Genomic DNA, 15,131 nt, shown 5'->3' with positions numbered 1-15,131 from the left:
AAATTGCAGCCTGGTGCATATGAACTACAGCCGCAACAGTGTTAAACTTTTTAGAAATTTCGAACGTTATTTTCTTTTTTTTTAAATGTAAATATTTTTTGAAACACAAACATTTCGTGAAAACACAAACATTTTTTGGGTTCCTCAAACATTTCTTGAAAAAAAGGATATTTTTGAAATCACAAATAATCTTTAAAAACAAATATTTCTGAAAAATATGATTTTTTAAATGTGAACATTTTTAAGAATTATGATTTTTTTTTCCAAAACGCTAACAATTTTTGAATTTGCAAACAAAATTTGACAACATGAACATTTTTTGAATATGTGAACAAATTTGGCAAAGCTTGAACCTTTTTTGAAATTCCTGAACATTCTTTTGAATGTGTGAACAAAATTTGAAAATGCAAACACTTTTCAAAACTTGATCATTTTATGAAAATTCCCTGAACTTTTTTCTAATTTGCATTTTTTTGAAAACATGAACATTTTTTGAATATGTGAACAAATTTGGAAAAGCTGGAACATGTTTTGAGATTCCCGAGCATTTTGTGAATTTGTGAAAATGAAATAAAAAACATGGATAGCTTTCGAGATTACGGACAGTTTGTCAAAATGTGAACATTTTCGAAAATACACCGAACATTTTTAATTTGCGATTTTTTTTTTCAAATCGCGTGTGCGACGCGTCGAGAATTTGACGCAAGAATGCGTGAAATCGCGCCTCCGTCTCCCTTCGCTCGGCTCGATGCCTCCTCCTCCCTTTTTTTCCTTTGCGAGAATGAACGCCCCCCTCCTCCTCTTGGTTTCAGATCTGTAGCACTGATATCGATCTTTCTCTCCAACCCTAACCAAACCATCCGATCTCTGATCAGCGCCGCGACAGTCCGTGTGTGCCTTCCTTATCGTGTGGTGGCGTGCCCAATCCCGTACGCGAGCAGGTCGTCAGTTCATCATCGTACAAGGAGAGAAAGATAGTACTAGAACCCTGAGCCCCGCGCCCCACCTGTCTGTCCAAACCCCCTCTCGCCAGCGCGTTCACCTCTCCCCGCCGCAGCCGCAGCCGCAGCCGCCGCTCGCGTGTCCCGCCGCCAGCAAGCGACACACCGCCGCAGCCGCCGCTCGCGATGCCGACGGTCAGCGTCGGCCGCGACCGCCTCTTCGCCGCACTCGGCAGGGTCTACAGTAAGCGCCTCCCCCTCGCCCCCCACCCCTGAACCCCGCCGCGTACTCCCTCCCTTAACCCGCCGCGAGAGCGCCTAACTCACCTCGTCTCTTTGTTGTGGATGCTCCAGCGCAAGACGAATTCGAGGCACTCTGCTTTGATTTCGGCATCGAACTCGATGATGTGGTGAGCCGCTCGGATCTGTGCCCTTTTTCTCTCTCCTATACTCGCATGCTTTGGTGTTTGGGTGTTAATTTCGTTTGATGTGATTTGCTTCATTTGGGTTTGTGTAGACCACAGAGAAGGCCATCATCCGGAAGGAGAAGCACCTGGAGGAAGACGTCGAAGCGGACGGCGATGACGAGGTCATCTACAAGATTGAGGTTGCCGCCAATAGGTAATCGCATTTCGGTTTTACCAGCTGAATTGTCTATACAAGTGGCTAAACTGCTCTGACTTGAGTCGCTATCATGTGAGATATCTGTACGTCTTCGGTATCACTAGCTCAATTAGTCTGCATTGAGCTGCTAACTGAATATGTGTGTATGAGTTGGTGTCACGAGCAAATTTTGTTCTGCAATTCAGTTAAAAGTTTTTGGTGTATATGGGTGTCGTGCATGTGTCACTTATTGGTTGGACTTTGCGGAGACTGACCTTGTTAATCCGTACTAATGTCAGCTCAAGTCTAACCTGCATTATTTATGGTGATTCTTTTGGTGTTGGCATCAAATTTGGAACCAACATGTGTAGGTTTTGCTCACTCGGATTTTCATTTATTTTGACATAAACTTTGGCTGCGCCATTCCTATATTTGATAGTAAGTCTTGTTACTGGTAGGGTTTTAATAAGTAGTTTATTTTGTCTTGCTACTCTTGTATTTAGTTCTATTCTCTTGTTCATTTTGGGTGTAGTAAGAAATTATTTGGTGCTGTGAGACGCATGTAGTATAATAACTTGCTTTGTTGTACATGTTTGATGTGAGATACGACTTCAAATAGTTGAACTTCCACACAGCACATTGTGTTCATCCAGAACTTTTGCTTTCTTCCCAGCAAAAGAAAAAGAACTGGTTTCTCGTATATGTCTGATGTGAAATAAGACTTCAAATTGTTGAACTTTCAAATAGTCTACAATGGTTTTATAGATTGGAGTATCACCTTATTAGTATTGCTGGCATCAAGTATGCACTGGAAATGTCTTGGCTAGTCTTATGCTTTCACGATGTGTTTTCTTAATGTACTAAGTTCAGTTGGATGACTTGTTGGTTGTTAAACAACTACAAAGAATTAGCAAAGATTTCTTATTCAGTGTGATGTCCATTACAATGCATGCAGATATGATTTGTTATGTCTTGAAGGAATAGCAAGATCTCTTCGCATTTTCACCGGGAGTGAAGCAACCCCTATATTCAAAATTGCTTCAATCCCTCGTGGTTCAATGCTCCAGATGCATGTTAGATCACAGGTAATGGGTTGATCAGGAAGGTTCATTTTTACCCTCATCTAGCTCTTTATTATACATAAGGTTAATATATTTTATCCTTATAATTTCTTATTGCCATGTTACGACATACGTCAAATTTTCAATTAATATACTTGAAAAAATATGAGAAAAAATAAATAAGGTTGCGTATCCTAAGTGTTTTGCTAACTTCTGTGTAACGGTTCTGTATTGTCTGTGGATAAAATCAATAGACAGAGCTAAGAGTTTGGTGCTCGTCTCAATTTTAAACTCTCTTGAACAACTTCATTGTTAGTGCATATTATAGATAAAAAACACTTTAAAAAAAGGAGAAATGACTCAGTGAGTTAAATGAATGACAAAAAAGGGATTTGGAAACAAAGGCAGGACTTAACACACTAGTTTAATATTCTATACATATGTTTGTCATGCTTAATCCTGTTAGGAATAAGCAACTTGTCTTTCCATGAGGCCATAGGCCGATATATATATACATGTACAGGTGTGGAACATATGCAGGAAACCCCTCATACAACGGGATAAATACAAAGGGGTACATGACTTATATTATAACTCTAACACCCCCCCTCAAACTCATGGTGGATGAACAACACTGAGTTTGGAGAGATAAAAGCCATGTTGTGCTCTAGTCTGAGCCTTTGTCAGGAAATCCGCCAACTGTAACTCGGAAGGCACATACTGAAGAGCAATAACCTGATCCTGCACAGCAGCACGCACATAGAAAGCATCAACACCAATATGCTTGGTGAGCTCATGCTTCACAGGATCGCGTGCAATGCTGATAGCACCTGTACTGTCAGATAGAAGCAGAGTCGGTGTAGTGACAGAAACACCAAAATCCTGAAGTAACCACTGTAACCAAGTCACCTCTGCCGTCAAAAGAGCCATTGCTCGCAACTCAGCCTCGGCACTCGAACGGGAAACTGCAAGCTGTTTCTTCGTCTTCCAGGCAATGAGAGAACCACCAAGAAAAACACAGTAAGCAGAAAGTGAACGGCGATCGGAAGGATCACTAGCCCACGTAGCATCCGAATAGGCCTGGAGCTGTAAAGAACTGGAGCGAGGAAAGAATAGACGGTGAGAGATCGTGCCTCGAAGATATCGAAGAACACGAAGGAGATGACTATAGTGAACCGAGGTGGGGGCAGAGACAAACTGACTCAGAATATGAACCGGATAAGATATGTCCGGACGAGTGACAGCTAGATAGACAAGACTGCCAACAAGATGACGATAACGCGTCGGATCAGGGAGAGGATCACCATCAGTAGCACGGAGGTGAACATTGAGCTCCATAGGAGTCTCAACAACGCGCTCGTCAGTAAGAGCAGCACGAGCAAGAAGATCCTGGATATACTTTTCCTGGGATATAAAAAAGCCATCAGAGGTAGAAGAGACTTCAATCCCAAGAAAGTAGCGAAGAGGTCCAAGATCAGACATAAGAAACTGCTCACTAAGACGGGCCTTTACAAAGGCAATATACTCGGGATCATCTCCCGTGATGATCATGTCATCAACATAAAGAAGAAGAAGGGTCCGACCACGAGGAGAAAGGTGAATAAACAATGCGGGATCATGAGCACTTGCTAAAAAACCAGCAGCAGTGATCACAGAGGCAAAGCGCTCAAACCAGGCGCGGGGGGCTTGCTTAAGGCCATAGAGAGAGCGACGAAGACGACATACCATGCCATCAGGAACAGAATACCCAGGTGGTGGCTGCATGTACACCTCCTCACGCAGCTCACCATTAAGAAAGGCATTCTTAACATCAAGCTGAGATATAGACCAGTGGCGTGCAGAGGCAACGGCAAGAAGGGTACGAACAGTGGTCATATGAGCCACAGGAGCAAAAGTCTCGTCATAATCACGACCATGCTCCTGCTGAAAACCACGAGCCACAAGACGAGCTTTGTGACGCTCAAGAGAACCATCGGAGCGAGTCTTAACCTTGTAGACCCACTTACAAGTGATCGGACGGACTCCGGGAGGAAGAGAAACAAGATCCCAAGTACCAGTGCGTTCAAGAGCAGCAATCTCCTCTGCCATCGCAAACTGCCATTCAGGATGAACAACAGCCTGACGGTAAGAAGTCGGCTCAAGAACAGCAGCACCAGCGGTGGGAAATCCAAAGCGATCAACAGGCGGACGAGGACGAGAACGCAAGCCATAAGTAGGCTGAGAGGAAGATGACGACCCATCCACAGAGGCATCAACTGGTCGTGGACGACGAGTGTAATGCTGAGGAAGAGATGGAATAATAGAAGGAGGAATCGACAAGGTAGAATCAGGGGGTGGCGACGAAGAAGTCACCGGAGATGAAGGTGTAGAATCCGGTGACAAACTGGGAGAGGAACCGGGGAGGAAGTCACCGGAGATGAGGGTGGAGAACCAGGTGACATGCTAGGCGAGGAAACCGGGGAGGATGGTGGTTGCAAGTCAACTAGATGTGGAAGAGGAAGTGGAACAGAGAGGTACAGTGTCGGCAGGGGTGATAGGTGAGTCAGGAAAAGTGAGGAAAGAGATATCCTGCACTGAAAAAGTCGAGGAAGATGGGCGTGGGTAGAAGGGACGAGACTCTTCAAAAGTCACATCTCGAGAGATACGCATCCGACGACCACTAGGATCCCAACAACGATAGCCCTTATGCTCATCACTGTAGCCTAAGAAGACACACTCAACAGACTGAGCGGTCAGTTTGGTGCGTTCGCGAGGGGCAAGAAGAACATAGCAAACACAACCAAACGAGCGAAGCATCGAATAATCGGGAGAACGATCAAAAAGTCGCTCGAAAGGAACACCACCCTGTAGAGCAGCGGAAGGCTGTATATTGATAAGATAGGTGGATGTGGAGACGGCCTCAGCCCAAAAATGAGGCGGGAGAGAGGCAGCAATCATCAATGCACGAGCCGTCTCAAGAAGATGTCGATGCTTTCGCTCAGCCACACCATTCTGAGCATGAGCACCAGGACAAGAGAATTGAGAGAGAGTCCCGTGCTCAGCAAGAACACCACGCAACATCTTAGAGATATACTCGCCAGCGGAGTCAGCACGAAAAACACGAATGGGTGAAGAGAACTGAGTATGAACCATGGCAGCAAAACGCTTATAAATAGACAACACCTCAGAACGAGAAGTCATGAAATAAAGCCATGTGTAACGAGAGAAATCATCTATGAAAATAATATAGTATTTATGACCACCTTTCGAAGCGAAAGGGGCCGGACCCCATACATCAGAATGGACTAAATCGAAAGGACGCTTAGACACGGACTCACTATGTGAATATGGTAACTGAATCTGCTTGCCAAGACGACAACCCTGACACTCTAAAGAGACATCTCCTGAGACAGACCCCAGAAGGCCTCGACGAACTAAAGAAGACAACCGAGAACCACACAGATGACCAAGTCGATGATGCCACTGCTGGAAGGAACCAGTGACGGAGGCAACAGAAGCGGGAAGAACTGGCGATGGTGGTGGCAGCAGAAGGAACATGAAGCCAGTCCAACTCCCAAAGACCCTGAGAATCACGGCGGCGAGGGCCAGCCCCAACCAGAGTGTGCGTGTGACGGTCCTGGACAGAACAAGAGTCAACGTCAAGGATAACGCGACAACCAGAATCCGTAAGTTGACCAGCAGAAAACAAATTCATGGTAAGTCGAGGAACATGAGCAACATCAGGAACAGAATAAGGAGTAGTAAGATTGCCTCTACTAGCAACAGAAAGGGGAGTACCATCAGCAGTGAAGACATGAATAGGAGAATCCAGTGATCGAAGAGAGGACAAAGTGGAAGAATGAGAAGACATATGAAAAGAAGCTCCAGAGTCCAGAACCCATGGGGATGTACCTGACTGTGTAGAGGGTGATTGCTCAGTGCGGGAAGCATCAGTCACAGAACCGGCAGTACCCGTCGAGGAAGAACCTGAAGCCGCGAGCAGACGCTTAAGTCTCAGAATATCCTGCTCAGTCAAAGCAATGGCTGAAGCTGTCGAGGTAGATGACGAAGTCCCTGAAGATGATGATCGAGCCTTGCGCAGGTGTTTCTTCTTCGTGTAGCACTGAGACTCAAGATGACCATCATTGTTGCAATAGGCGCAATGTGGACGGGGGCGACCTGAGCCTCCAGAAGGAGTGGGCAAGAGCGGCGGAGCACTCGAGCGAGAAGTGGTCGATGGAGCAGGTGGCGTAGGAGCACGAGTAGCAAGCACAGAGGGAACCTCCAGCAAACCAGCACCACGTAAGCGAGTCTCCTCAGCACGAATCTCAGAAAGCGCCTCCATGAGAGAAATACGGCCACGAGCAAACAACTGAGCACGCCGGGGCTCAAACTCCTTACGGAGCCGAGACAAGAACTCATAGACGCGATGAAACTCCAAATTGGCCTGGACAGCCTGGCAACAGGGGCAGGTACGACACCCAGCACTACGGAGAGAATCAAGCTGGCGCCAGATAGCAGAACTCTGTGCATAGAAGTCATCAACAGTAGAGTCACCCTGCTGAAGAGCATGCTCCTGACGGACCACAGAGAGGTATAAGGCATCACCAGAGGGCTGATAGCGCTCACGAAGACGGGTCCACATCTCAAAGACAGTAGAAAGACCCAGAAATTCAGAAGCAAACTGAGGCAGAACACTAGCAGTGAGAACAGCTGCAGCACGAGCATCATCATCAAGCCACTGGGTGTAAACAGACAGAGCACCATGATACGTCTGAAGAGCCTCCTCATAAGCCAAAACCCTCTCATCATAAGCACGATCAGCAGCCTCATCAGCAACCTTAGCCGCATCCTTGGCGGCCTGATTAGCATCCGTAGGAAGAACCGATGGAGTTGGCGGAGTAGGGGCCACCGGAGGAACTGGACGTGGCGGACAGCAGACCTCGCCAGAAAGAACACCCCAAAGACGGATGCCACGCATGTGAATGCGCATGAAGCCAGTAAACTCGGTGTAGTTAGTACCATCAAAGATCACCGGACAGCGAGGAACAGCAACATAGCCCGATGCAGCAGACATTTTTTTTTTTTTTTTTTTTTTGCAGAGATCGATGAAGAGGCAGCTGGCAATCGGCGGCTGAAGAACCGCAGAGTCAAGGGCCGGCGGCAGCTGCGTTGATTGGAGCCAGGAGCAGGAGATCAGACCGGCTCTGATCTGAGTCCACACCGGATCAGGCCGGCTGGGATCAGGCCAGCTGGGAGCGATCCTGCCTGGGAGCGATCCTGCCTGGGAATGAGGAGCGGGAGAGGAAGAGCGGGCCGGCTGGGATCGCTCCTGCCTGGAGAACGAGGAGCGGGAGAGGACGATCGGGCCGGCTGGGAGCGATCTGAGCTGAGATCGAGGAGCCGGACGGAGATCGAGGAGCCCAGACGAGATCGATCCGATCCGATCGGGAGAGAGAGATAAGCCAGAAGGGATCAATAGCACGAGTTGCAGCGTGCAAAAAATTGACCTAGCTCTAATACCATGTTAGGAATAAGCAACTTGTCTTTCCATGAGGCCATAGGCCGATATATATATACATGTACAGGTGTGGAACATATGCAGGAAACCCCTCATACAACGGGATAAATACAAAGGGGTACATGACTTATATTATAACTCTAACAAATCCATGTTAACTTGCCCATGCATTTGAGATTCTACATTCTAGACGCTAGCAGCAGATGACATGTCATTGATCATGTAATTTTTTAAAATCTTGACCCTGTTTCTCTAGAAAGAAATGGATTATGTATGCACACATCTATTAAAGGAAAGTCAAAGCCTTGACCAGCTGATATTTTATTTCTTTTGCAGACCTCACAAATTAGACCATATGTAGTTTGTGCTGTCCTAAGAGGAGTAACTTTTGATGAAGTCAGATACAGCAGCTTCATTGATCTTCAAGACAAACTCCATCAAAATATTTGCCGGTATAACTTGTCTGGCTAGCGTTGGTGTGTTAGTTTGTTGTATTTGAGTTGAAGATCATCACCCTTAGTTAACTCACTGTGCTGTGCTGTGCTGTGCTGTGCTGGGGAACAGGAAGAGAACTCTTGTTGCTATTGGTACCCATGATTTGGACACTCTACAAGGACCCTTCTCATACGAGGTAATTTTTTGACCTTGCTGCAATTAGCTACGGCTAGTTGACGCTCCTTATTAATTCCATCAAACATCCCAGAGAGCTTTGTATTTCGTCAGGCACATCCTTACTATCTCATTCTGTGCGTGTTCTGCATTTTCTGTTCTTCTCTGTGGTTGATGGGTGGGGGCCCATATTTCTGTTCGAGGATCATTGCTAAATATTTTTTTCAAGGGTAATTAACTTTTTTAGGGATATAGAAACACAGGACATGCTGTGGTCCATTTAATTGATTTTGCACGTATCCACGGAGCTAGCTTCAAGGCTATAGCTTATTGGCCCCAAAAGCTCCCTTCCGCTGCCTCTGGCCCTGTTTGGGGGAGATTCAGGTTTGTCTTGAGTTCACCAGAAGCAAACTATACTTCTAAACAGGCTGTCTTCAAGCTGGAGCTTACTCTCATCTTGTATTGATAAACTGGACCTCCTTTTCACTAGCATTTTAGAGAAGCCCTAATTTGGGGGAAACATGTGCCCTGTTTATTTAAACCTATTGCATTATGGTCTGAAGCTTTGTAACACGAGCCCAAGGTGCTCCCCAGTCCCCACTGTTTGGTGTTGTTCCAGCCTATAAGTACAATTGGTGCCATTTTTGCGGACTGCTGTTGATTCCGGGGAGGTTAAACTGACAAGTGAAAGGTGGGGATTCGGGTCTAGTTAGTAAAATTTGAAGAGTAGCTCTCCCTGACCTGTGTGCAATGAAACTGTTCCTGATGCTATTGACTTCGGATGGAAATTGCATCCTAGGCATGGTTTCTTGTTTATAGTTGTTGAATTGATGTACGTGTTGAATTGTGGTGTTTGGATGGGCCTTCCCCAATTGCAGTGCTATACCCTATGCTGTCCATATTCTTTGATAGCTTGGCTAGTTGAAGTAAATACAAAGAAAAACATCAGGTGCTGAGCTTTTCAAGTGTACCATAAGTTGATATTATTTTTCTTTATGTTTAGAGATTTTTGTGGGAATTTTCGACCTTGTAAGCAATTCTTGACTATAGTATATATCTTCTTATGTGCCTCTTTCGGATAAGCTTTTTTCATTTTGATCAAAACTCACAAATATTATTTTAACTTTATAGCTGATGATGTGACAATGCAAATGTCCCTGTTGATTCCTATATCCTTTATTTGACATATTAATTAATCTTTTCAGGCTCTACCACCACAGGAAATCAATTTTATCCCACTAAAGCAGGTTAAAATTCACCACTTTCAACCAGCGATACATATCTCCACTTTACACGTTACTGTTAGAGCATTCCTGCATTTTGTGCAGGTTTCTAGGAAAACAGCAGTTTTGACTTACATTTCTTTTCGTTCGCTTGGTTATATTGGTTCAGGAGCAAAATTTCAGAGCGGATGCATTGATGGAGTTCTACAGAGTAAGTAGCAATGCCACAGGTTATAATGCCGTTGGTACACTTAATATTGCTACTTATGACCGCCGGAACCATGATTTTCTGAACTTCTGCAGTTCTATACCCTTCGTGCTTAGTTCTGATTTTCCTTAAATACTCTCTCTGTACATATATTTGGTCACTGATAGCTTACACTTTCTTTTGGCAGTCGGACATGAAGTTGAAGAAGTTTTTGCATATAATCGAGAACTCTCCAGTTTACCCAGTTATATATGATAGCAACAGGTAAACCTATTTCATGGTATTGTGGTTACATTTCTCAACTTGTTTTTGTTACAAGGTGTATGATCTTGTTATAAGAGGCAAGACACACGTTTGGTTACCAGTTCAATACTTCGCTTAATTTTATGATGCATATATTGTCTGTACCTGGGCTGTTCTGGTACTTATTCTGGGTCCTTGTTTTGTACTGCCCATACAGCAAGCTGACACTTTAATACTTGCAGAACTGTATTATCGTTACCGCCTATCATCAATGGTGCACATTCTGCTATCACCCTTAAGACAAGGAATGTGTTTATCGAATGCACTGCTACAGACCTTACAAAAGCAAATATTGTTCTGAATACAATGGTAGGTTTAATGTAATGCTTACTATCTTTTATATAGATTGTAAAAGTGCTGTCCTTTTGGATGAAGATTAGATTTATTTTGTTGATGCACTTGTTACCTATGTGTCTCTAGGTTGCAATGTTCTCGGAGTACTGTGAAAATAAGTTTGAAGTGGAACCAGTTGAAGTGGTATCTTATGATGGAAGCACAGCCATTTACCCTGATCTTTCATGTTATAAAATGGAAGTTGCGCTCTCTGATATTGTTGGACCCATTGGAATCTCCCTGGATGAGACGCAGGTATATTTTATCAAGTACAGCATATCTTTTCGCCGGAAACACATACCACATATCTGGATAATAATTGAAATAAGTGATAGATTTGATCTCTACTGTAGAACAGCTGTTTTTTCTGATGCAAATTGCAATGTTCTGCCTGTATTCAAAATTAAATTAAACAAACATTTTTTATAATTATGTAAGGCAATGTTTTCTGCTTGAGTTCTTTGAATTTATGTTCGCAGCTTTGAGCAAGTGAAATGATACAACTGAGTATTTGAAAGTTTAGGTTATCTCCCTTTTGAACAAAATGCAATTGCAAGCGAAACTTTGTTCATCAAATGGGGAGCCCTGTATTTCGGTGTCTGTCCCTCCTACAAGAAGTGATGTTCTGCATGCCCGTGATCTAGCAGAGGTAACATATGGAATTCCCTACCTATCAAAGTCTTCTTTGTAGTTATTACTTAGAATTGGTTGATAGTTTTTGGTTTGATTTTCATTTTCATTCCGTACAGGATGTTGCTATAGCTTATGGGTACAACAATGTGCCAAAATCAAAGCCAAAGTCTATGACAATAGGTGGAAGGCAACCACTAAACCGTTTCTCTGATAAAATTCGTGCTGAGGTATGTGCTTAAGATATTCAGTACCTCGTAGCGATCCTTCTGTTGTGTTCCATATGCATATGTTCACTCATCGGTATTTTACTGGGAGGACAATGTTTTTGGGGCAGGTTGCAAGAGCTGGTTATATGGAGGTGCTCACATTTGTTTTGACTTCACACGAAGAAAACTTCGATATGCTAAACAGGACAGACGATGGAAATAAAGCAGTCATTATTGCAAACCCCCGTACTTCTGAATTTGAGGTGAATTGCTCAAGTACTGAAGGGTGTCTTTATGATTGGATCTTTCATTTATTTGTTAGTGCTGGTTGCAGTAGAAAAAAGTATTCCCTCCGTTTCTAAATATAAGTCTTTCTAGAGATTTCAATATGGACTACATACGGTATGTAGTCCATATTGAAATCTCTAGAAAGACTTATATTTTGTTAATTGCATGTTAATCAGCGAGCAGTGTAAGCATTCATTCATTGAGGCCTGGCCTTCTAAGCTTGGTATCTTTATTAGCTTCATTTTCGAAAATAGTTGTAGATAATTTACATATGCATACAAGTAAAATCAAGAATGCATGCACAACTACCACCTTGTGCCGGATTATCTACTGATTAAAGTTGATGAAATGTTATGGTTCTGTCTTTTTGATTGATTAGTATAATCATGAATGCATGGACAACTAGTCTCTGGTGCCGCATTATTTACTGATTATAGTTGATGAAATGTTATGGTTCTGTCTTTCTGATTAATATACCTTTTGGATGCTATTAGTTAAATAGATTGTCATCATACTCCTGGTATATGTGGTCTTTCATATTTAGCTGTCTTCACTTACCTACTGCAAAACAAATCAATACATTTTGTTTCTAATGTAAGATTTTGAAATATAATTATACAATTCACATGTGCTTATTCCAGTACGTGATGTATGTTTGTTTTGCTTGTGATGTTGCAGGTTGTAAGAAGTAGTCTGATGTCATGTTTGTTGAAAACACTGAAGCATAATATAGACCATCCAAGACCCATAAAGGTACTTTATGAAAACAAACAATAGTATTCATCTCCGTAGTGTTAGTAGTGTTACTGAGGTGCTTTTCATGTGGCTAATGTGCATATACTCCCTTTTTTATATAACAACACCCTAATTATTTGCTGACACATAATATTGGTTTGTTATAATTATGTGTGTTAGTATGTTTATCATGATTTTCGAAAAGGAATGCTTTCATAGAGCTGCTTATATTGGTAATGGCCAATTGGCCATAGTATAATTTCTCAGCATTGTTATATGTGTGTTAGTATGTTTATCATGATTTTCGAAAAGGAATGCTTTCATAGAGCTGCTTATATTGGTAATGACCAATTGACCATAGTATAATTTCCCAGCATTGTTATGTGTGCAGATTTTTGAAGTTGGGGATGTAGTGTCATTGGATACTTCACGTGATGTTGGTGCCTCCAATAATCGCCGGCTTGCAGCTTTGTACTGTAATAGTAATTCTGGATTTGAGGTAATACACAATTACTTCCTCTGCAGGAATAATATTTAAAGTGCTTTGTCGTTGGCCTTGGCTAAATGTTATCAATTACCCAGGAAATTATGGGTTTGGTGGATAGGATTGTCAAAATCGTGGCAGGTTCTCCACGCATAAAATTCGGCCAGACTTACTATGTTCCTTCAAGCGTAAGCATTTGAAATTGTTGATGCATTTGTGGTACATCCAAGGTTCCTTTGGTGTTATGAACATCTGTACTGATTGTCTCGTCTTATAGGAACCTGAGTTCTTTACTAAAAGACAATGCAAAATTGTTATGAGTGATGGAAAGCAGGTTGGCTACTTGGGAATTGTCCACGCTGAGGTGATTTTTTCTGTCATAAGCAAAAAAATATGCCATGGAATGATGAGCTGTGAACAATAATTTTGACCTAGTCTGTTACATGCAGGTGCTAAGAAAATTTGGCATTCCGGACCCCTGCACCTTTGTCGAGATTGACATGGAGGCTCTTTTGTAGTTGCCATGTATGTGAGTCAGGGGATTCTCTGGTTGGTTTTGTTCACTTGACAGTCTGGCAGGCGTGTGGTATCTCAACCCAACAGGACCGGACCCTCATTTTAGTCGTGCTAAGCAATATCATGATACTGTAGATGCCTCAGTTTTTTTGCGAATGAAAGATATTGCCTTACTTTGTTTCTGTTTTGATACAAATTATACAGCACTATTTTGGCACACATGTTTCTATGAAATATGCCATTTACTAATATTGTGAGAAGAATTAGACGGTGGAAAGGCAACCAATTGAGTTCATGAGATCCCTTCCAAACCATGTTTGACACGATGCTCAAGTAAATTTAGCGTCCAGCGCCTTTTTCACCAAACCTGACAATTCAGTTCTGTGAGTTGAGCAGGTTGCGGCTGAACTCTGCTGTCTACTTCTCCCGATATCTGTTACGGAGATTTGGGTCGTCTGCGCGTTGTTTTCTTGGTCGGCCAATTGTGGGCGCGTTCCCTTCAGCAGCAGACATTTCTTATTCGAGACCTGACGGCTCATGGCTGACGGACAGAGCCGGGCACAAACGGACGGACAAGGCGAGTCCAATCCTTTCCCGATCGGGACGGACCTCTCTTCCGAGCCACAATCACAAGGTCCACTAGGACGGAGCCTCCGCCGCGGCCACTATGTCTATGTCCATGTGGGGCTCTTTTGTGCATGGACAAATTGGATGGACTCGGTTCACTGCGCTAGGAAACAAAGATGAGTGGCTTCGCGCTACTCTTAATTCACTTTTATGCGAGTGCTAATCGAATCCAACTTTGCATCTGTAAAAACAATTGACACACTTGTGCGCTGACCTATCCTCACAAGTCTCTCAGTTAAAAGAAACGTTTCACTAATCAGACTTCTTTTTTTTAAGAACACAAACAAATCAAACTTTGCAAGTGCATGATAACACCAGAATATATTTTGTACAAGCCAGGATTACTGCCACCTCATGTAAACTTCAAATACATTTTGGAAACTAGCATTTGATGATGTAGCCTATTGCCAGTTAGTTTGATTATGCCTAAACAACATGATTTAGATCTTGCCAACTATCGTATGTGTTATACGCTGTGGGCCAATTGATTTTATTCATGCTCATACTTTAGTTTGGGAGATCACAATCGAAGAGCTTTTTGACGAGCAGATATGGAGACAACACACACACACACAAAAAAAACAGACTTTGGGATTTTATTTATTAGGGATTTTAGGGCATTTCAACCCTAGCTAGTCATTTTTAGCATATTAATTCAGACTTTGTCATAAATACATGTTTACAGGTACATGATATAAGAAACCCCGAGAGAACTAAAGCTTATATTTAGCCTATCCATCCGACTACTTTTTTTTTTGCGGAAAAACTTCCAATCTATTCATCTTCAATCATGGCAGTACAACGAATACCAGAAATAAAAATTACATCCAGATTCGTAGACCACCTAGCGACGACTACAAG

The 15,131-nt window shown here is 43.0% G+C and overlaps 1 protein-coding gene across 1 annotated transcript; it reads left to right on the top strand.

The window, feature by feature from the left end:
* The first annotated feature begins 788 nt into the window (after positions 1 to 788).
* On the top strand, positions 789 to 13,938 carry LOC123110861 (phenylalanine--tRNA ligase beta subunit, cytoplasmic). Its single transcript, XM_044531490.1, has 19 exons — positions 789 to 1,185; positions 1,296 to 1,351; positions 1,459 to 1,562; positions 2,500 to 2,629; positions 8,442 to 8,557; positions 8,670 to 8,736; positions 9,920 to 9,961; positions 10,107 to 10,148; positions 10,333 to 10,409; positions 10,631 to 10,757; positions 10,869 to 11,036; positions 11,305 to 11,430; positions 11,531 to 11,641; positions 11,749 to 11,883; positions 12,587 to 12,661; positions 13,035 to 13,142; positions 13,226 to 13,315; positions 13,405 to 13,491; positions 13,577 to 13,938. Exons 1-19 carry the CDS (start codon positions 1,128 to 1,130, stop codon positions 13,643 to 13,645), a joined length of 1,788 nt encoding a protein of 595 aa, XP_044387425.1. The 5' UTR covers positions 789 to 1,127; the 3' UTR covers positions 13,646 to 13,938.
* Positions 13,939 to 15,131: the final 1,193 nt, after the last annotated feature.

This window comes from Triticum aestivum, chromosome 5B, assembly GCF_018294505.1.
Source record: "Triticum aestivum cultivar Chinese Spring chromosome 5B, IWGSC CS RefSeq v2.1, whole genome shotgun sequence".
Taxonomy (NCBI): Eukaryota; Viridiplantae; Streptophyta; class Magnoliopsida; order Poales; family Poaceae; genus Triticum; species Triticum aestivum.
Note: the sequence above shows the minus strand (reverse complement) of the source record. Positions and strands in the feature narration are given on the sequence as shown.